The sequence below is a fragment of the Somniosus microcephalus genome, chromosome 26 (genome assembly GCF_052327205.1).
Source record: "Somniosus microcephalus isolate GS21.2 chromosome 26, FLI_Smic_1.0, whole genome shotgun sequence".
NCBI lineage: Eukaryota > Metazoa > Chordata > Chondrichthyes > Squaliformes > Somniosidae > Somniosus > Somniosus microcephalus.
The window spans coordinates 13,861,663-13,884,687 of record NC_141012.1 but is presented as its reverse complement, the minus strand read 5'-3'; the positions used below and the strand labels follow the sequence as shown (position 1 = coordinate 13,884,687).

At 42.3% G+C, this 23,025-nt stretch overlaps 1 protein-coding gene across 4 annotated transcripts in view; it reads left to right on the top strand.

Annotated features, from left to right (window-relative positions):
• Nucleotides 1–23,025, top strand: part of sik3 (SIK family kinase 3) — a 349,943-nt gene that overhangs the window by 154,836 nt on the left and 172,082 nt on the right. For all 4 annotated transcript variants that reach the window (XM_085967854.1, XM_085967856.1, XM_085967853.1 and 1 more), the window contains 2 exons: nucleotides 16,666–16,782; nucleotides 19,574–19,637. In XM_085967854.1, coding sequence (XP_085823980.1) covers nucleotides 16,666–16,782; nucleotides 19,574–19,637 — 181 coding nt within the window. The remainder of the gene's footprint in view (nucleotides 1–16,665; nucleotides 16,783–19,573; nucleotides 19,638–23,025) is intronic.

The following is a 23,025-nucleotide window of genomic DNA, read 5'->3' as shown; positions in this document are numbered from 1 at the left end:
AAACAGTAGAAATATGCTGCTTGATTAATGCTCACTTAGAGACGATAAACACCCTGCACCCTACCCTTTTGATTCAGGCAGCAAATGGCTGGCAAAGGTTTAATTTGTAGCCACAAAAGTGACCATGATCTATCGGTATTGTATGTTGTGGTTGTGTGTAACTGATTTCAATATCTTCACATTTTAATTGAGTTCCCAGTGCCTCTTGGCTTAATGTATACCTGCTCACGTGCATTATTTCTGAATCAGTAGCAGTGCTTTTTTCCTTTAGATAAATTAGTAACAGAGGTTGCAGTACTGCATCTTTGAGATTGTTCTGTCCTCCTGACCATGTTAACCGTTTTTCAGCTTCCAACTAAAAGAAAAGGAAAAATAATCTTGCTGAACGTTAACAGGATATTGAGTATTGTGCTTTTTGGTGTTGTATCGATGTAATCTGGACGACATTGTAAGCGGAATTAGCTCCTGATGTGGGCCATGCTGAAAAGAGCTAGTCTGCTTTGCTTGTTAGCTCTGCAAAATTGCTTAATTTACAACGCCAAATTTGTTGTACCCCCTTGATATACTCTTAACATCAGCTCAGTATACAATAGTGTACCCCTCAGCATCTAGGTATTACTGCATCCTCATATACACAAACTTTCATTTTGTTTAATTATTTTGAAGTTCAGTCCATTGTATCGACTGTTCCTTTTTTCACAAGTATGGTCGGTTGACTTTTGGTGTTTCTGACTAACGTTTTTCATTTCTGATTATGTTTCAAAATCTGCTTTCTTGTACACCTTGTAAAGTGGTATTTGGCTGCTTTACTAATAGTATTATAATGAGATTGTATTGTCTATGAAAAGTTGAAAATTGTAACTGTAAGCTGCAAACTTTTTTGTTGCAATAGCACGTCTACGAGTAACTTGGGCTATATCACGTGATCGTATCAGCTCACTAAAATATTCACATTTTATGCTCCTTAGCATAATATTGTGGAATGGTATTTTGAGAATCACTGTAGCCTGAGCAGCATTACAGAGCAAATGTAACAATTATATCTAATTAACATTTTATTAATTTACATCACGTGTAATGCAAACGGAATGGATGATGAGAATTGGGATATAATCTATACTTGATGTTTGGCGCGGAGTCAAACTCGAGAGTTAGCAGGCCAGCTGTCTTGTGCGATATGAATCCTATTCTGTGACTCATCATCATCTATACTTTAAGTTCTGGTTGAAGCTTTATTAAAATCTGGTGCTCAGCCAGTTATCTTTGTAATACGATAACCTGCCCTCTAACACACAACAGTATGACAGTAGTGATGATTTTTTAACTCACGTACATGATAAAGATCAGTACCATCAGCAAATTTGGTGGATTTCAGTTGATGTACAACTTGTTGAACTTTAAGGAAAATTGATCTATTTCTGGGATCCTTCAGCAAAAGCACAACAATGGGAAAGAAGCATTAATGTTGATGACATGTATTTTTCACTGGAATAAGTACTTGAAAGCCTACACACTGCAGTTACAAAGTAAAGTGTAACAATTTTATTTTGCTTTCCCTTGAGGAGGAGAAGAGAGAGAAGTACCGTACTTTATTGAAGCATACTTCTTGCTGGCTTGAAAGTACACGTGCAATTGTACAAGCTAGGAATTGCAGTCAATCGTCTCCCTGCTCACTGAGTTAGATAAAAGAGCATCTTGGGATGTGGGGAGTTGTGCATGAATCACTCAGCGTGGTCCGTGGAAGCGTAAAATGATGGTAGACTGTTTTTGAATGTGCTGACACTTAAATACTTGAATGGTTGAAAACTAGTCTTTTGTCAGCATGCTGATATACCTCTGTCTCTACTAACTACAACCAGAACTCTGCTTCAAGAGAAGGAGGCCTAGTGGGTCAATAGTTTTTATTTACTTTTAAAACAAACCAGGTGTTACACTTTTGGCTTTCCCCCAAAATGTTTATGTTGTGTGTACAGCAAAAAGGCAGTTTTCCTATGTGCACAGTCTTGCTTGAACAGAAACCTACATCTTTATACATGCCTAGAGTGGGATTGCTTGCCATGGGACTGATAGTTATTTCTTAACTACAGTGCATCACAGTGGAGATCACATGAGATGCCCTTCGCATTCACCTGTCTGGTCTAAGAGGCTGTAAATACCACACCAGCAGACCATTACAATTGAGGCAAAAACAAATGGATGTATTTACAATTGAAGCAGTAAGACACAGCAAAACACTGATGGCAAAAATACTTCAAAAAACAATAAAGGTAGAATGACAGGAGTTTAAAATATCTTCATTAGAATGCATAGTTTGACACACAATAAGGCTTTTGGTTGAAACAGTATTTTGTATACCTGCAACAATACATTGCTGTAGGTGGACACTATCATTCCTATATTGGCCCATGGAGTCCAGGGCCGCGATCTTACCTGAGGAGGTGCGTTGGGGGCGGGACTGCTGGTTTCCAGATTCTAGTCCCACCCCCAGCGATGTCTGATGACCTGACGCTATTTTCCCCTGATTGGCCTTGTTAAGCCCGCCAACTAAGGAAAGCCGGTGTCAGATGACGTCAGTGCATGATGCTTCATCTGCCGGTTTTGTTAAAGTGACAGGCACCATAATTTTTTGACAGATGAATTGTCAGTGTTTGACAGCATTGAGGTGCTGTCAAACACTGACAATCACTGTCCAAAGGTGAGCCCTTGCACCCAGGCTCACCAATGACTCTCTCTTTAGGAGAAAACAGATGGCAGCTGAATGTGAGATTGCAGAAGCCATCTGTTAATTTGCTTAATCAGAGGAGGCTTCACAGAAACATCAAATCTTGTCACCTGCAGATACATATAAACAGAATAAAAATATTTCTCACTACATTCTCTCACCTGTCATATTTACTTGTGCACCATTGCTCCCATCACACTACCTCTGCAGCTGTCATTTGCACACTTACACTGCAGCAGACCCACAGCTCGTCTCGCTGACCCTGGCGGGGTTTCCTGCCGTCGGGAAGCCCGTATCAGCAGGCTAAAAATGGGGAAAGCCTCTTAACTGCCTGTTCACTACCTGTTAACAGACAATTAATTGGCTCTAATCCCCTTCCCGCCACTAGGAGACAGGTCCCTGCGCGAGACGGGGACCCGCCTCCCGGGAAGATGGTTCGGAGGCGGGTTGGGACTCGCCCCTAATTTTTCCCATTTTCCCAGCAGTCCCGCCTCCAAACCCACCTCCTCAGGGCTGGGAAAATCCAGCCCCAAGTGTCCACTTCAGAAATTGAATTGAACTAATAATATTGAGAAGTCTGCAGTATATATACCAATCCAAAGGCCTCTAAATAATGAGCTGTTGGTCAATTAAAGAAACATTGGAGCATCCTGGGCATAGAATCACAGCATGAGAAAATGTTCACACCTTGCCTGAATCTTGCATATTTATTAATCTTTGACCATGCATAATTTGATTAGGATTAAGTTTCTGCATCCTTGCTAATCTGTAGAATAGGAACTTGTCTGTATCTTGTAGGCAACTGGGCTCTGGTCTCTTATTTTGAAGTTTAGTAAGGAAAGACCGCCTTCATCTGAACTCCAGTTATTTCTAAAATCCCTTTTATATAGGGTATATATAAAAGTATATTTGTGATACAATATAATACAGACATCTCCCAAAGGTAACACCATGGCCTGTAATTTGCGGTCAGCAGCAAAGCAAAGGCACCTGCTGCTGGCCCCGAAGAAAGCTGCCTATGACGAGAAGTTTGCCTTTTTCAGTTGATTTCAGTGCTCTGTAATGGGAATTCCCAGTGTGATGTTGCAGTGACGTCAACAAGCTGTCTAAGCAGCCAATCACATTGCAAAATTCTCAGACAGCAAACCAGGAAATGAGAAGCTGCTTTTATCCGGACTTTTTATAAATGTTACAGAGAGCGAAATAAAGATTGGGACTCACACATGGGGGACAAGATAGAAGTTGAAATATCATGAACAAACCTTTTTTAAAAATTGTAATTTTTATCATAATAGAAAAATTTGACACTGCTCAAATATAAAAATGAGTTTTTCAGGGCCAGAACGTTTGCCTGCCAGTCAATACGCTGTTAAAACTCCAGTTACACCTATTCCAACAAAGCTTAACATTTAATGGGGTATTTAACAGCGTTATTAACGTGGAAAAGCCCAAGTTTTTGTCAGTTTCACTGATTTCACTAATTACACTAATTGCCGGCTATTGGGGGGGTCGGTCCACAACGCAGCCAGTATCGGAGCAGTGAATGACTGGCCGCAACTTCAGGATTTCCACGTTCAGGATTTAGCGCACGAGCAACTAAAGTTGCGGTCAGTTTCAGCAAACACTGACAGTTTCACTGTCATTACCCACTGCAAATTCCGAGCCATGCCTTCATTAGCCTTTATTTTAACACTTTTGTTGTATTTTTTAAAAAGTATTTAATTTCATTTTTTTGTATCAATTTTGGATTCCTCCTTGAATCATGAATGTCACCGTACAACATTTCATGAAATCTAACTGGTACATCTTGCTGAAATTGTCAAAAATGGAAAACCACCCTCAGTTTTTCGAAAAACTAACGTTATGAGTATTGAAGATTGCTGAATAAGTAATTTGGTTTATTTTCCTTAACTCACTGATCACTGACATTTTATACACCGGTATAAAATTATACCAGGTTTTTAATTTTTTTTTACCAACAGTCCATATATTGCAATTCTCTTCATTCAGGGACTTTTAGTCTGTGCTGGATTGAAAGTAGGTGGTCAAGGCTAACTTTTTAGTTTGACTTAGCAACGTGACCTTTCATTTATTGGGGCGCGTATTTCTTTGAAACATGTTTCCAGTATAGATCTCAACGGACACAAGTTTCCACAAGAATTGACTTGTAATCCTTATCATTGGAAATGGGGAGTTTTTCGAAAGGCCTGTGTTATGCAAGGCTGCCAGTACCAGCCTCATTATTTCCACATGACATCACCTTCAGAACTGAGTTTGTTTCTAGCCTTGTGTCTCATGATTTCAGGTCGCATCTGATGGGAGGCCAGACAAAAAGAAATACAAAAAGAAGCGCCTTTCACGACCACCAGACGTCCCAAAGCATTTTACAGCATTTTACCAGCCAACGAAGTACTTTATTAAAAAAAAAGTGTAGTCACTGTTGTAATGTAGGAAACGCGGCAGCCAATTTGTGCACAGCAAGCTCCCATAAACAGCAATGTGATAATGACAGATAATCTGCTTTAGTGATGTTGGTTGAGGGATAAATATTGACCAGGACACTGGGGAGAACTCCCGTGCTCTGCTTCGAAAATAGGATCTTTTACTTCCACCCGAGAGGGCAGACGGGGCCTCGGTTTAATGTCTCATCCAAAAGATGGAACCTCCGACAGTGCAGCACCCCCTCAGCACTGCACTGGGAGCGTCAGCCTAGATTTTTTTGGTGCTCAAGTCCCTGGAGTGGGACTTAAACCCACAACTTTCTGACTCCGAGGCGGGTGTGCTGCCCACTGAGCCACAGCTGACACTCCGTGTATTGAGCACACACCATTCCCTGACAATTGTTAATGGAGCTTCACTTTTTTTTTTGTATTCCGAGCATGTGCACACCTAGATGTGGAAAATTGAGCTCCCTTGTGTAATAGGTGGCATCACTCCTATTAAAGGTTAAAATACATGTTTGATGCTTTGAGTGTTAGATTTCTAACTTCTTAAAGGGACAGTCTCTGTGCTTGCAAAATCTCCCTCTCTTTGCAAACACAGGTTATGATGATGCAAAATGTGTCAAAAACTTTGTGCCACTTAATGCATGACACCATAGTGAAAATGATGCAAGATTTTTCTGTCTGTTCTGCATTCCCAAACACACACAAGTTTGGTAAATGTGTATTGCAGATGATGGAGCCACTGTTAGGAGTGAAGGTATAATATTAAAACAATTGTAGTTGATCATTTTACACTATTCAAAGTAAGTTTTATAGCAACGATGGTTTTGAAATGACCCTATGGTATTTTTAGAGAAGTGTTTTTAACATAGATACAGCAAAACAATTTAGGCCTTGACCCTTAATCAGCCCAGAAAATAAGCATACATTTTCTGTATATAAAAAATCCTGTAATTCTATTTTGAAAATAATTTATGGTAGGATAATATTTAAATATATATATTCGCGTAGAGTCAGAATATGCTTCACTCCCCATAGTCTTTAAAAATAATTAAAAATTTATTTTGAAAACTCCAAGTGAAAATACTTAATGTGAATTTTCTCCAAAAAAAATGAAAATGTTGCCTTGATGATTAACTTTGAAATCACTCTAAGGGAGTACACAGATTGAACATTTTAACTGCTTAACATTCAGGTAAACCTCTCCCCCCCCCCCCCCACCTCTCTGCTTTAAGATGCTCCTTAAACCCTACCTCTTTGACCAAGCTTTTGGTCACCTGTCCTAATATCTCCTATGTGGCTCGGTGTCAAATTTTGTCTGATTATGCTCCTGTGAAGTGCCTCGGGAAGTTTTACCACGTGAAAGGCGCTATATAAATAAAAGTAGTTGTTGTTGAATACCTTTGCATTGTCCTTGAGGTGGAGCGAGGCAGTCTGAACATTTTCAGCATGAACTTGTTGCTATGATTGATGGGGTGAAAGATGAAGAGTGTTCGATACGATGGTAGCGCGTTTGGTTTCGCTGCAAAAAGATTAATACAGACGCAGAAGAGCCGGCACATACATAATGGGCCAAATGGCCTCCTCTGTTCTGTAAACTTGTATGGTTCTGTGGGAACTGATGAATAATAACTGCAAAAAGTTATTGGCTTCTTGTGTATTTAAATAAAATATTTTTTGATGTTATGAACTTCCCAAACACTTGTTTTAAAGATGTACGAATGTTTTGTTGTTTTTACAATAAATGCCATTTGATCGCGAGTACATTTTGAGCTCTGCTGGAATCCCCATTTTTCTGACAGTGAAGCAGTTTCATTGCACGAGTGCATTCTTTACTTGGTTTTAGCAAACATAACCTGGAAGCAGGTCAGCCTAGTAATATAGACACAGAATTTTAATGTTAAAGTTAATTTGTTTTGGGTGTTTTTCTGTAAAATTATAATCAGTGCATTAGTAACGAAGGTGAGTTAAATATTTTATTTATAGATTTTAAACTATACTTTTTATGTATTTTTAATATATTAAAAGTCATGCATATAGTGTGCATTTCCTCCGAGTGTTGCACTTTCTTCCTTCTAAAACATTATCATAGAATCATAGTAACTTACAGCACAAAATCCTGGAACTCCCTTCCTAACAGCACTGTGGGAGTACCTACACCATATGGACTGCAGCGGTTCAAGGCGGCGGCTTACCACCATCTTCTCAAGGGCAATTAGGGATGGGCACTAAATGCAGGCCTAGCCAGCGACGCCCACATCCCATCAATGAATAAAAAAAAAGAAAATAAGGAGGCCATTCGACCCATTGTGTCTGTGCCAGCCCGAAAAGAACTATCCTAATCCCACTTTCCAGCTCTTGGTCCGTAGCCCTGTAGGTTACGGCACTTCAGGTGCATATCCAAGTACTTTTTAAATGTGATGAGGGTTTCTGCCTCTACCACCCTTTCAGGCAGTGAGTTCCAGACCCCCACCACCCTCTGGGTGAAAAATGTTCTCCTCAACTCCCCTCTAATCCTTCTACCAATTACTTTAAATCTATGCCCCCTGGTTATTGACTTCTCTGCTAGGGGAAATAGGTCCTCCCTATCTCTATCTAGGCCCCTCATAATTTTATACACCTCAATTAAATCTCCCCTCAGACGCCTCTGTTCCAAAGAAAACATCCCCAGCCTATCCAATTGTTCCTCATAGCTAAAATTCTCCAGTCCCGGCAACATCCTCATAAATCTCCTCTGTACCCTCTCTAGTGCAATCACATCTTTCCTGTAAATGTTCGGCGCTTTCCAGAACTGTACATGGTACTCTAGCTGTGACCTAACTCGGTGTTTTATACAGCTCAAGCATAACCTCCCTGCTCTTATATTTCTATGCCTCGGCTAATAAAGGAAAGTATCCCATATGCTTTCTTAACCACCTTATCTACCTGTCCTGCTACCTTCAGGGATCTGTGGACATGCACTCCAAGGTCCCTCTGTTCCTCTACACTTCTCAGTATCTTACCATTTATTGTGTATTCCCTTGCCTTGTTAGCCCTCCCCAAATGCATTACCTCACACTTCTCTCAATTGAATTCCATTTGCCACTTTTCTGCCCACCTGACCAGTCAATTGATAGCTTCCTGCAGTCTACAGCTTTCTTCCTCACTATCAACCACACAGCCAATTTTTGTATCATCTGCAAACTTCCTAATCATGCCCCCTACGTCAAAGTCTAAATCATTGATGTATACCACAAAAAGCAAGGGACCTAGTACTGAGCCTTGTGGAACCCCACTGGAAACAGCTTTCCAGTCACAAAAGCATCTGTCGACCATTCCCCTTTGCTTCCTGCCACTGAGCCAATTTTGGATCCAACTTGCCACTTTCCCTTGGATCCCATAGGCTTTTACTTTTTTGACCAGTCTGCCATGTGGGACCTTGTCAAAAGCCTTGCTAAAATCCATGTAGATTACATCAAACGCACTACCCTCATCAATCCTCCTTGTTACCCCCTTAAAAAATTCAGTCAAGTTAGTCAGACACGACACAACAACATAAAATTCTGGAAACACTCAGCAGGTCAGGCAGCATCATGGAGAGAGAAACAGAGTTAACGTTTCAGGTCGATGACGAAGGGTTCTTGTTCCAGATTTCCAGAATCCGCGGTATTTTGCTATTGTGTAGTCAGACATGACGTTCCCTTAACAAACCCATGCTGACTGTCCTTGCTTAATCCATGCCTTTCTAAATGACGATTAATACTGTCCCTCAGAATTTTTTCCAACCATTTGCCCACCATAGGCTGACTGGCCTGTAATTACTCAGTCTATCCCTTTCTTCCTTTTCTCAGGAAAAGTTGGATAGAATCCATGATAGACTGGATTGTTTTCTTTCTGTGTATGGAATGGGCTTGCTGGATCGAATGTTTGGTGCATTCTTATATTCTTATGTGACTAAATAGCAGGGGAATGCATTTTGAAATGCATCCCCCTTTTATTTAAGGCTTTATAGAGAATTGCAACCTTGACTTGAACAAGAAGGAACCCTGAGCAGAAACCAGCGATAACAGTCATTCACAGGTCTGAGCATTATGGGCTGTGTTATCATGCAAGTGACTCCCACTTTCTTATAATTGACCATTAACAGGAATCCAGGGAACTATGGCAGTACAGTGCTTCACTAATGCAATGCATTGTGCATGGGTTGAAATGGCGCAAATTCCTCGTGGCTCCCTACTGGTTAAATTCATTATCTCAGGAGTACTTTAGTAACTAAAGTCTGAGCGCTGGCCAGGTGCTCTCACCCTGTAGAGACGGGCAATAGCAAAAGAAAAAACTCGGAAAGAGTCCCCCTTCCTTAGGCTATTCTGACACAATTCCCAATGTCAGTTATACAGCAGAATTAGCAGAGGCTGAGAGCAAGTCGGACACCTCTTCTCACAGAGTGTGGAGAACCAGAGTGAGCAAGAGTAAAATTGATCGATATTTCACACCCCTGTCATGTTTTTGACCAGATTTCTATAGAAAGGATTTGAAAATAAGAGTTACTTTCCCAGAGCCTAAACAATAAGAAATGTGTTAGCTTGCCTAGGTAATCGAAGAATACCTCATACCCAATACAGGAAACTCACTTTTAACCGGCACCTAAATATCCGGAAATCTCTCTTAACCGGCAAAATTCAGGAGTAGGTTCAGGTAAGTTTTACTATATATTAGTGGCCGTGTAACCGGGGTTCCTGCACCTGTTGCCGTGCAACAGGGACTCCTGGATCTGTGGCCGTGTAACCGGGACTCCTGCACAAGTGCCGTGTAACCGGGGCTCCTGCACCTGTGGCTGTGACTCGGAGACTAGGGTCCTAAATTTAAATAAAGGAAACTACGATGGTCTGAGGCGCGAGTTGGGTAGGATTGATTGGGGAATGTCACTCAAAGGGTTGACGGTGGATAGGCAATGGCAAACATTCAAAGACCGAATGGATGAACTACAGAATTTGTTCATCCTAGTTTGGCATAAAAATAAAACAAAAGGTGACTCAACCGTGGCTAACAAGGGAAATTAGGGATAGCATAAGGTCCAAGGAGAGGGCATATAAATTGGCCAGAAAAAGCAATAATCCTGAGGATTGGGAGCAGTTTAGGATTCAACAAAGGAGGACAAAGGGATTAATTAAGAAAGGGAAAATAGAATATGAGAGTAAGCTTGCATGGAACATAAAAACTGACTGTAAAAGCTTTTATAGATATGTGAAGAGAAAATGATTGGTGAAGTCAAGCGTAGGTCCCTTGCAGTCAGAATCAGGGGAATTTATAATGGGGAACAAAGAAATGGCAGACCAACTAAATACATATTTTGGTTCTGTCTTCACAAAGGAGGACACAAATAACCTCCCAGAGATGCCGGGGAACATAAGGTCTGATGAAAGAAATCAGTCATAGAGTCATAGTCATAGAGTTTTACAGCACAGAAAGAGGCCCTTCGGCCCATCGTGTCTGCGCCGTCCATCAATCCCTGTCCAGTCTAATCCCACTTTCCAGCATTTGGTCCATAGCCTTGTATGCAATGGCATTTCAAGTGCTCATCCAAATGCTTCTTGAATGTTGTGAGGGTTCCTGCCTCTACCACCCTTTCAGGCAGAGAGTTCCAGATTCCAACCACCCTCTGGGTGAAAAAGTTCCTCCTCAAATCCCCTCTAAATCTCCTGCCCCTTACCTTGAATCTATGCCCCCTTGTTATTGACCCCCCTACTAAGGGGAAAAGTTCCTCTTTATCTACCCTATCTATGCCCCTCATCATTTTGTACACCTCAATCAGGTCCCCCCCCCAGCCTTCTTTGCTCCAATGAAAACAACCCCAGCCTGTTTAGTCTTTCTTCATAGCTGAGGCGCTCCATCCCAGGTAACATCCTGGTGAATCTTCTCTGCACCCTCTCTAAAGCAATCACATCCTTCCTATAGTGAGGCGACCAGAACTGCACACAGTACTCCAGCTGTGGCCTCACCAGCGTTTTGTACAGCTCCATCATAACCTCCCTGCTCTTATATTCTATGCCTCGGCTAATGAAGGCAAGTATCCCATATGTCTTTTTAACCACCTTATCTACCTGTTCCGCTGCCTTCAGGGACCTATGTACATGCACACCAAGGTCCCTCTGACCCTCTGTACTCCCTAGGGTCCTACCACTCATTGTGTACTCCCTTGCCTTATTTGTCCGTCCAAAATGCATCACCTCGCACTTTTCAGGGTTAAATTCCATTTGCCACTTTTCCGCCCATCTGACCAACTCGTTTATATCTTCCTGTAGCCTGAGGCTTTCCTCCTCACAATTTACCACCCCACCAATTTTCGTGTCATCTGCGAACTTACTGATCATACCTTTTACATTCTCATCCAAATCATTTATGTAGATCACAAACAGCAAGGGACCCAGCACCGATCCCTGAGGTACCCCACTAGACACAGGCTTCCAGTCACAAAAGCAACCTTCGACCATCACCCTCTGCCTCCTGCCACTCAGCCAGTTTAGGATCCAACGCGCCAAGGCACCCTGGATCCCATGGGCTCTTACCTTCTTGACCAGTCTCCTATGCGGGACTTTGTCAAAAGCTTTACTGAAGTCCATGTAAACCACATCCACAGCATTTCCCTCATCCACACACCTAGCCACCCCCTCGAAAAATTCAATCAGATTGGTCAGACATGATTTACCCTTGACAAAGCCATGCTGACTATCCCCGATTAATCCTTGCCTCTCCAAGTGGAGACTAATTTTGTCCCTCAGAATTTTTTCCAATAATTTCCCTATCACAGATGTTAGGCTCACTGGCCTGTAATTCCCTGGTTTATCCCTGCTACCCTTCTTGTATAATGGTATTACGTTAGCTGTTCTCCAGTCCTCTGGTACATCCCCTGTGGCCAGAGAGGTTCTGAAAATTTGTGTCAGAGCCCCTGCAATCTCCTCCCTTGCCTCACACAACAGCCTGGGATACATCTCATCCGGGCCTGGGGATTTATCCACTTTTTGGCCTGCTAAAACCGCTAGTACCTCCTCCCTCTCGATGCTAATATGTTCAAGTATGTCACAGTCCCCTTGCCCGATTTCTATGTCTACATCATCTTTCTCCATAGTGAACACAGATGCAAAAAATTCATTTAAAACCCCGCCTACATCATCTGGCTCTACACACAGATTGTCACTTTGGTCCCTAATGGGCCCTACCCTTTCCCTGGTTATCCTCTTGCCCTTAATATACTTATAAAACATCTTAGGATTTTCCTTTATTTTGCTCGCCAGTGTTATTTCATGGCCCTTCCTCGCCCTCCTAATTTCTTTTTTAAGTATGCCCCTGCACTTTTTATACTCCTCTAGGGCTTCCTCCGTCTTTAGTCTTTTGTAACTGCCAAAAGCCCCCCTTTTTTTCCTAATGCATTTTTGTATATCCCTTGTCATCCAAGGTTCCCTTTGCTTGTTGGTCCCACCCTTGACCTTTACAGGAACATGTTGGCGTTGTACTCTCTCTATTTCCCCTCTGAAAGCCTCCCACTGCTTTGATGTGGATTTTCCTATAAGTAGCTGCTCCCAGTCCACTTTGACCAGATCCTGCCTTATCATATTAAAATCGGCCATCCCCCAATTTAGAACCCTTATTTCCGGGCCGTCATTGTCTTTTTCCATGACCACCTTAAATCTCACCGAATTATGGTCACTGTCGCCAAAATGCTCTCCTACTGACACTTCCACCACTTGCCCGGCTACATTCCCTAGAATTAGGTCCAGTACCGCCCCCTCTCTTGTAGGACTTTCTACATGTTGGCTCAAAAAGCTCCCCTGGGTGCACTTTAAGAATTCTGCACCCTCTAAGCCTTTCACACTCTGACTATCCCAATTAATATTGGGGAAGTTGAAATCCCCCACTATTATTACCCTATTATTTTCGCACTTCTCTGAGATTTGCCTACATATCTGTTCCTCTATCTCCCCCTGACTGTTTGGGGGCCTATAGTACACTCCCAGCAAAGTGCTTGCCCCCTTTTTGTTTTTAAGTTCTACCCATATGGCCTCATTAGAGGAACCCGCTAATATATCATCCCTCCTTACAGCAGTAATCGACTCCTTAATTAATATTGCAACACCCCCTCCCCTTCTACACCCCCCTCTGTCTCTCCTGAAGATTCTATACCCCGGAATATTGAGCTGCCAGTCCTGACCCTCCCTCAACCATGTCTCCGTGATAGCAACAATATCGTACTCCCATGTGTTCAACAACAACTTCAGTTCATCCACCTTATTTGCAAGACTCCTTGCATTAAAATAAATGCCTTCCAGCCTTGCCATATTCCCTTTTGCCCTCACATATTTTCTCTGCCTTCCCAGCTGACTTGTTTTTTCCTCTGTATTTGGCTGTAAATCACCCCCTACTATAGCTCCACTCTGTATCCCATCCCCCTGCCAAGTTAGTTTAAACCCCCCCCAGCAGTGCTAGCAAACCTCCCCGCAAGGATATTGGTCCCCCTCTGGTTCAGGTGTAAACCGTCCGACTTGTACAAGTCCCACCTTTCCCAGAAGCAGACCCAGTGATCCAGGAAACTAAAGCCCTCCCTCCTGCACCATCCCTTTAGCCACGCATTCATCTGTTCTATCTTCCTATTCCTATACTCACTAGCACGTGGCACCGGGAGTAATCCAGAGATTACAACCTTTGAGGTCCTGCTCTTTAATCTTCCACCTAGCTCCCTAAATTCTTGCTGCAGGACCTCATCCCTCTTTTTACCTATGTCGTTGGTACCAATGTGGACCACGACCTCTGCCTGTTCACCCTCCCCCTCCAGAATGCCCTGCAGCCGCTCAGTGACATCCTTGACCCTGGCACCAGGGAGGCAACAAACCATCCTGGATTCACGTCTACGGCCATAGAAACGCCTATCTGTTCCCCTTACTATAGAATCCCCTACCACTATTGCTCTCCCACTCTTTTTCCTCCCTTCCTGGGCAGCAGGAGCACCCCCAGTGCCAGGAAGTTGGCTGCTGCTGCCTTCCCCTGGTGAGTCACCCCCTCAACAGTATCCAAATCGGTATACCTGTTTGAGAGGGGAATGGTCACAGGGGTCTCCTGCACTTCCTGTCTGCTTCTATTGCTCCGCCTGGTGGTCACCCATTTCCTTTCTTCCTGTGCAACCCTTCCCAGTATTTGTAGGGAAATGGTGTTAGGAAAATTGATGGGACTGAAGGCCAATAAATCCCCAGGGTCTGATAATCTACATCCTAGGGTACTTAAGGAAGTGGCCCTAGAAATAGTCGATGCATTGCTGGTCATCTTCCAGAACTCGATAGACTCTGGAACAGTACCCATGGATTGGAGGGTAGCTAATGTTACCCCACTATTCAAAAAAGGTGGTAGAGAAAAAGCGGGGAGTTATAGACCGGTAAGCCTGACATCGGTAGTGGGGAAAATGCTAGAGTCCATTATAAAAGATGTAATAGCAGAGCACTTGGAAAGCAGTGACTGGATCAGACAAAGTCGACATGGATTTACAAAAGGTAAATCGTGCTTGACTAATCTACTGGAATTTTTTGAGGATGTAACTGGTAAAATAGATAAGGGAGAACCAGTGGATGTGGTGTATTTGGACTTTCAGAAGGCTTTCGATAAGGTCCCGCATAAGAGATTAGCCTGCAAAATTAAGGCACATGGGATTGGGGGCAAGGTATTGACTTGGATAGAGAACTGGTTGGCGGATAGTAAGCAAAGAGTTGGAATAAACTGGTCATTTTCCGAGTGACAGGCAGTGACTAGTGGGGTACCGCAATGATCGGTCCTAGGACCCCAGCTGTTCACAATGTATATTAATGATCTGGACAGGTTGGGTGATTGGGCAGACACATGGCAAATGCACTATAATATGAATAAATGTGAGGTTATCCACTTTGGTGGCAAAAACAAGAAGGCAGATTATTATTTGAATGGCAATAGATTGGGAGAAGGGGAAGTGCAAAGAGACCTGGGTGTTCTTGTGCACCAGTCGCTGAAGGTAAGCATGCAGGTGCAGCAGGCAGTTAAGAAGGCAAATGGTATGTTGGCCTTCGTAGCAAGAGGGTTCGAGTACAGAAACAAGGATGTCTTGCTGCAGTTGTACAGGGCCTTGGTGAGACCGCACAATTGTGCAGTTTTGGTCGCCTTATCTGAGGAAGGACGTTCTTGCCATGGAAGGAGTGCAGCGAAGATTCACCAGGCTGATACCTGGGATGGCAGGAATGACGTATGAGGAGAGATTGTGTCGATTGGGCTTATACTCACTGGAGTTTAGAAGATTGAGAGGGGATCTCATCGAAACCTATAAAATTCTGTCAGGCCTGGACAGACTAGACGCAGGAAGGATGTTTCCGATGGCAGGGGAGTCCAGAACCAGGGGTCATAGTCTAAGGATAAGGGGTAAGCCATTTAGGACTGAGATGAGGAGGAATTTCTTCACCCAGAGAGTGGTGAACCTGTGGAATTCTCTACCACAGAGGGCGGTGGAGGCCAGTTCATTAAATATATTCAAGAAGGAGTTGGATATATTTCTTAAGGCTAAAGGGATCAAGGGATATGGGGAGAAGGCAGGGACAGGGTACTGAATTTGGATGATCAGCCATGATCTCATTGAATGGCGAAGCGGGCTCGAGGGGCTGAATGGCCTGCTCCTGCTCCTATCTTCTATGTTTCTATGTGTACGGGGCTCTCGTACCTTGGTAAATATACCTCTCTCTCATACGGACTTTTTGATCAACCGGCACCACGCTGGTCTCGTCGGTGCCGGATAAAAAAGAGTTTACTGTATATTGGAATGCCTTTAATCTGTCTGTTTGTGATGAGGGAGATGAAAAAAAGAGACAAAGGAACATGAAAACAGGCTTTTGAAACAGGAAGGCTGTGATGCAGTCAGATTTGTATCCTCTACTTCGCAATGCGCAATGCCACAGGAGATCTGTTACTATGTGTGACATCAGTTGGTTATTGATTGTTACCTTGGTGAAATAAAAGATAGGCGAGTTAGTTATACTCCTGGGAAAAGGCCAGAATACAAATTATGATGTTCTGGGGAAGGGATGTGGAGGTGCTGCACCCACTAGTTTTGGCCCGTCAGTGGTGGTGTCTTAGATTAAAGCTTTTAACAATGGTGAACACTTAACCCACTATCAGTTTGTCTTGGTTTTTTTGTAATCTGCTTGGTATAGTGTTCTCTTGTGGTTGGTGGAAGTGACAGATCTGTTAATACCAGCTTTACTGTACTTTATCGAATACCCATGAAACTGTGAAAGTGTCTATGACTTGAACAGACTCGTGGCCAGAGGAAAAACTGTAGTCAGATGCCATGCTGGCGGAGGAGAATAGAGAGAATTATTGGAGATCTGGCTATGCTTAACCAATAATGTTATAACCAGCTGCAGCTTTTGCAAGATGTGTTGAAAATATGGTTTGATTCTCTGTCATAGTAGCACAGAATCTTTTGAGGTTTCTAATCTTCAGATTTTCTACTTTCAGGTTGCTATAAAGATTGTAGATAAAACACAGCTAGAGGAAGAAAACCTGAAGAAGATCTTCAGGGAAGTTCAAATCATGAAAATGTTACGGCACCCCCACATTATTAGGTTGTACCAGGTGAGAGACTTGTCTTATACTTTTTTACAAGGATTGAGGTTCATCTCTTGTTTTCCATTAGAAGACCGCTAATATCAGGTACACTATTTGCCCTGATTTTATGGAACTATTTTTACTTTTAAGGGCAATTAATAACATTGCTCGTTGAACATTGTGACTAAAACACCCACCATTAAGAATCCTTTTACAAGCCAAAATACTGCAGATGCTGGAAATCTGAAATATAAACAGAAAATGCCAGGCAGCATCTGTGGAGAGAGAAACAGAGTTAACGTTTCAGGTCGGTGACCTTTTGTCAAATTCTGCCGAGAGTTCACCGACCTGGAATGCTAACTCTGTTTTTCCCTCCACAGATGCTGCCTGACCTGCTGAGTATTTCCAGCATTTTCTGTTTATATTACAAATCCTTTATTTCTTCACTTGTAAAAGAACTACAGTATGTGCAGTTTCCTTAAAAGTCTTCATTTTCATGTTCCTTTAGTAACCAGAACAGCTTATGGATTACAGCTTTGATGGAACAAATTCTGGTATGGGTTGAGTAAAATTTAAAGGAATGAAATCTGGAATGCTATTTTAAATTCGGCCACTTTTGCATTGTTGCAATATTTTCACTAAAATGCTCTGTTCCAGTCAGATGAAGAAAAAACATGAATTTCCTTCAAATCCCTAACCTAACACCATTATTAAAAAAACTGTTACCTGTCACAATGCTTAATGATCATAAAATGGCTGTTAGCAATAACAAGAGTGTGACAATTATAGTTAGTAATTCCTGAACAGGAAAGTGTGTGCTGCAGACAACACCTTTGGGTTCAGATGACACTCTGCTTCTCAAGTCTCACTTTCTGATGCAGTTTTAACTTTGAATGAGTGACTTGCCTTGTAACGTTCTTTCTGGTATCAAATTGTGTTTTTTACTTTTCACTGGGCATGGATTAGATGTAGAGTAACAGACAGTGGTTCACATCACGGAAAGCTTTCTGGAATGCTTTCAAATGTTTGCCGTCCAATAAAACTCTCAAACTCAAATATTGTACCATGCAATGGTACATTCCTACTGTTCTTTCAAATGTGCTTCAAGCTCCACAACTGTCTGGTGTCTGCAATATTCCCACGTTATGGGTCTGTCTTTTGCATTTCTGAAAGAACAATGAATATACTGTCACCTGTGTAGTTTTATTTATTATGCCCGTGGACTAAAATGGGACTAGGGATCATCTGAAAACATGTCACTTGTGATTAAATGGTTTTTACTATTTCCTACAAATTGGCGGCTGTGGATTGTAGAACAAGGACACTTGCCTGCTGATGTTCCAAACCACCGGCGATGGTCTGTGCAACAGCTGTCAAATGTCACTGGGTCTGTCAGTGGTTTGCACTGAAGTTGAGTTGCAACGCTGTGAATACTTCAGTTTTGAAGTGCATTCTGCCATCGATTGCAGTTTATGTGTAGGCTGTTGTCTTCAGTCTTTGTCCTATCCATTCTTGTTCTTCACTATTTGTATTAAAAAATTAAGGCGAGGGGCAAAATAAAAGGAACATTGACTGAAGTTTTTAGGCTAATGTTACATCATTGCCCTTGGGTTACAAATGTGAATTATTGAATTTCATAGTGTTTGGGTTCTGTTTCTTTGGGTAACGCAGAAAAATTATTCTCTTTTTAAAATAATATTCTTCCCTTTCAAAAAAAAAAAAAGATTTTTTCCTATGTGACCAGTTCTTGAATTACTCAGCTTCTCCGCTCTGCCAAATCCAAATCTTCCCTTCTATTCAGCTTGGCCCGACAACAAGATCCTGACTCACTCAGCCTCTTTGCTCTACCTACATCAGCTCTCGTCTCCTTTCTGAGCCTGGCTGTAGGACTGAGATGTCGGGCCGCTCAGCTTCTCTGACCTGAATCTGCCCTGTAAGCACTGAGGTTCCAACTCATTTAGGCTTTCTTCTCTTCTCGGTCCAAAACTCACTTCCCCTGTAAGCGTGATGGGATGCTGAGGTTCTGGCTCGTTCCACCTAGCTGCTCTCCCAGACTTTACATTAACTCATATCCCCTCTCCCATCCTGCTGAACATGACTGCAGAGTTTGAGCTGGAAAACTAAACAGTTAGTGAATTGAAATAGAAAATTAGAAGAAGTGGATATACAAGAAAAGTAGAAGTCAGAAAGAAAAAACAAAGCAAATTTATAAGGTTAATAAAAGGAAAAAATAAGAGGGAACAAAGAATAAAGGGTGTGACAGACATATAGATTGATTGATGTATTAAAAGAAAGACAGACAAAAAGAAGAACGAGACAGGCAGATGAAAAGCGATACAGACAGGCAAATACAGGGCAAAGCACAAACTGCAATATATACACAGAGCGGGAGATGTACAAAAGTAGGGAGACTGAGGAACGGACATATTTACAGAAAGAGGGAGACAAAGGGTGAGGCACAGAGACGGACAGATAAAGGCAACAGTAGAAATTATCTCAGCCAGGAAGAGGGAGAAAGAGTCCAAAGACAAACAGGGTAAAGTGAGTCACAAAAAATTAGAGAGAGGTAGATAAGGCAGATAGCTACATGAGGAGAGAGGAAATTTTTTATTTTCCTTTTTGTTTGTGAGCAACATCGCAGGAAATCAATTATTGATTATATAAATATGACATCTAGAGGAGCCTGCTTTTTAATTTGACCATTGAATGTTATATGTTTAACTACCATCACTTGCCAGTCTTTATACAAAAGTTAGGATTAAGTTTGGTACGTTAGAACATTGCCCTCATCTGCTTCTACTGTGTCCTTGTGCTACAGGTTATGGAGACGGAAAGAATGATTTACTTGGTGACGGAGTATGCAAGTGGTGGGGAGATATTTGGTGAGTATATTTTGATTTGTAATGGATGCTAGCAACTTAGGACCTTAAAACAGACCTGATCGTGCTTCCTATCTGTTGTTATGCTACTTTGGAATGGCAACAAATCAGACATGTTGAATTAAATAGTTCATCGTTATATCTATCCTGTAGCTATCTGTGCTAAATCTGACCTAATAATACTTGATGTTGATAAAATGGAAAAGAAAGAAAGACTTGCATTTATATAGCGACTTTCACAACCTCAGGATGTCCCAAAGTGCTTTGCAGCCAATGAAATACTTTTGAAGTGTAGTCACTGTTGCAATGTTGGAAATGCGGCAGCCAATTGCACACAGCAAGCTCCCACAAACAGAACTGTGATAATGACCAGATAATCTGTTGATTGAGGAATAAATATTGACCAGGACACCGGAGATAACTCCCCTGCTCTTCTTTGAACTAGTGCCGTGGGATCTTTTACGTCCACCGGAGAGGGGCCTCTGTTTAACGTTTCGTCTGAAAGATGGAAAAATTGTTCCCTTTTCTAGCACAGATATCCCTCACCTTGAGGTGCACATAAAATTCCCCCAGAAGTGTCAACGGTTCAAGTTTACCAAATTGCTGAAGAGTATTCCTCAAAAGTTCTCGCCTCAACTCGAAACATAGTGCTTTGTGATCCGATGGTTGAGAACCACTTTCGCTTCAAATTGACACAATAATGTAAGGAGTACATGTGGGAGAAAGACTAAAGAAAAGGAATGACAAGCCAGTAAAGTAGGTACACACTCATTCAAGACAGAGATCGATAGATTTTTGGATATTAAGGGAATCAAGGGATATGGGGATAGTGCAGGAAAGTGGAGTTGAGGTAGATCATCAGCCATGATCTTATTGAATGGCGGAGCAGGCTCAAGGGGCCAAATGGCCGACTCCTGCTCCTATTTCTTGTGTTCTTATTTTATCTTTGTGATACATAAAATGAGATTAACCATCTTTTCTAAGAACAAAACAAAATTACCCTTGTATTTTGAAAGCCTTTTTGACGAAGTATAGTTTGTAGCTGCTATTAATTATTTTTCTGGCAAACTGTGTCACAGCTTTACTGTTAAAGGAGGTCAAAACTCTTTGGGGGAAAAATTCAGTTGTTTGCACCTCCCGTTAGCGCCTTAAGAGGGCGCTAATGGGGCACAAAGCAACCAGAGGCCGGGCGCGGCGATGTTTGCGCCGCTCGCGAAATTAACTAGACATTTTGCGGCGGCGCTAAACACTACCGCCACGATCTCCTGCGCCGGCAGATTGTGACATCAGTCGAGTGCGCAACGCCCCGTTAGCGCCCCGGACCGGATATTGAGTGGCGCCCCCTGCCTTACCGCCTGCCGCTAGCAACGACAGGTTGAGAGGAACATTTTGCAGTCAGAAAGGGACTGGGGGAGCGCTATTTAAAGGCGACCGCTTCCTGCCTTTTTTTGTCGGTGACATTTTTGCACCACACATTCTGAGAGAGAGAGAGACTTCTGGAGAGATTCAACACTGTGTGAAGGAGTTTTGGGTACTGAGCAGCACGTTGCAGGTTTATTTTGATTTGCCCTTCCTTGCTTCGCCAGCGCTCTGAGGTAGCGCCTCGCTCCTCGGCCTTTGTGCCTTAAGACAGGTGTGAAGCGCCTGACTTAGCGCTCCAATCACCTCCAGGGGCGATAAAAGCCAAGTTTGCTGTCGGAGGCGATAATTAGCGCCAGGCGCTAAACTTTGCGCATGGCCGATAATGGCACCCCAAACGGGGCGATACTGAATTCTTCCCCCTTTGGTCCTTAATATCAAAACATAAGATGCATTTACTAACAGGCCTTTTCTTATTTTCTGTTCCCTATTTATTTTTCAACACAGTACTAAAACTGTTTCATTTTGTCAGGCTTTCCATGCACAGACTCTTGGGTTTAGCATGCATAATATATGGAAATTACATAGGATTACATATACTATACAGAACAGAAACAGACCATTCGGCCCAACCAGTCCATGCCGGCGTTTATGCTCCACACGAGCCTCCTCCCGTCTTTCCTCATCTAACTCTATCAGCATAAACCTCTATTCCCCTTTGCCTCCCCTTAATACATCTATACTATTCGCTTCAACCACCCCCTGTGGTAGCGAGTTCCACATTCTCACCACTCTTTGGGTAAAGAAGTTTCTTCTGAATTCCCTATGGGATTTCTTGGTGACTATCTTATATTGATGGCCTCTAGTTTTGCTCTTCCCCACAAGTGGAAACACTCCCTCTGTGTCTACTCTATCAAAACCTTTCATAACTTTAAAGACCTCTATTAGATCACCCCTCAGCCTTCTCTCCAAGAGAAAAGAGACCCAGCCTGTTCATCCTTTCCTGATAGGTATACCCTCATATTCTCATATTTAGTTCTTTGCAACATGGCATGACAGAGAAAAGCTTTTTTTTTTGCAATTGTACCTAGTCTGTCTTATTTTGCTTGATTTGTGGTACAAATATTGTATGAACTGCTTGGACGACCTGTCCTGTGATGAAGCTTGTCTAGTGCCTAATAGCAGAAGTGTACGTTCCATTACAAGTCATCGCCTTCCTAATTTTACTATGGGAAGAAAACTTAAATACCAGAGATTGGAACATTAGCCCAAGTCATCCTTAGCCGAAGATTGGAACATTAGCCCAAGTCATCCTTAGCCGAAGACAACACCAATATTACCATTGAAGTTGCCATGAGGTAACAGTATGCACAAATCAAAAACACTGTGAAGGAAAAACCTGTACTTGAGGTCCTCGCGTTTAATTATCCTATACCCTGGCCACTAATGCAATGGAATTTTTAAGTTGTGTAATTGCACCTGTGAAACTCTCATTCTCTAATACTGATGCATCACGCACATATGCAGTGTTGCCAGGAGCTATCTGGCTGGAAGTGACAATATTCCTCAATGCTGCAAATTAATATTGGGAGGGCAGGGCAGTGATGATCTCCACCTGCAGCTATGGAAGCACTGTAGATAGTACTGGGGCTCTAGGATAATAGTGGATTTGCTATTTGAAGTAATACAGTTTCTCTGAGGAGGAATATGCTCAATCTAAGCTATAACCAGATGTCATGACAGGAAACAATATTTAAATGCTATGGAGGATTCACCTATCACCAGAGTTTCTTTAATAACCAAGGGGAACCGTTCTCCTTTTGTTGAAATCTCTCCCTCCATGTTTGGAGGGGTGAGAAGTAAAGACAAATTAGAATAAGTTGTCCAAAGGGCCAAGTCTATTTGGCTTGGTTGAAGGATGAGCATTATGTTCCAATTCTTATTATGTGAAGACTTTGCTACCTTTGTTCAAGAATAGGAAAAAATTGCTTCTGAGAAATGAGTCCTGCAAACCATATTTGCAACTACATTA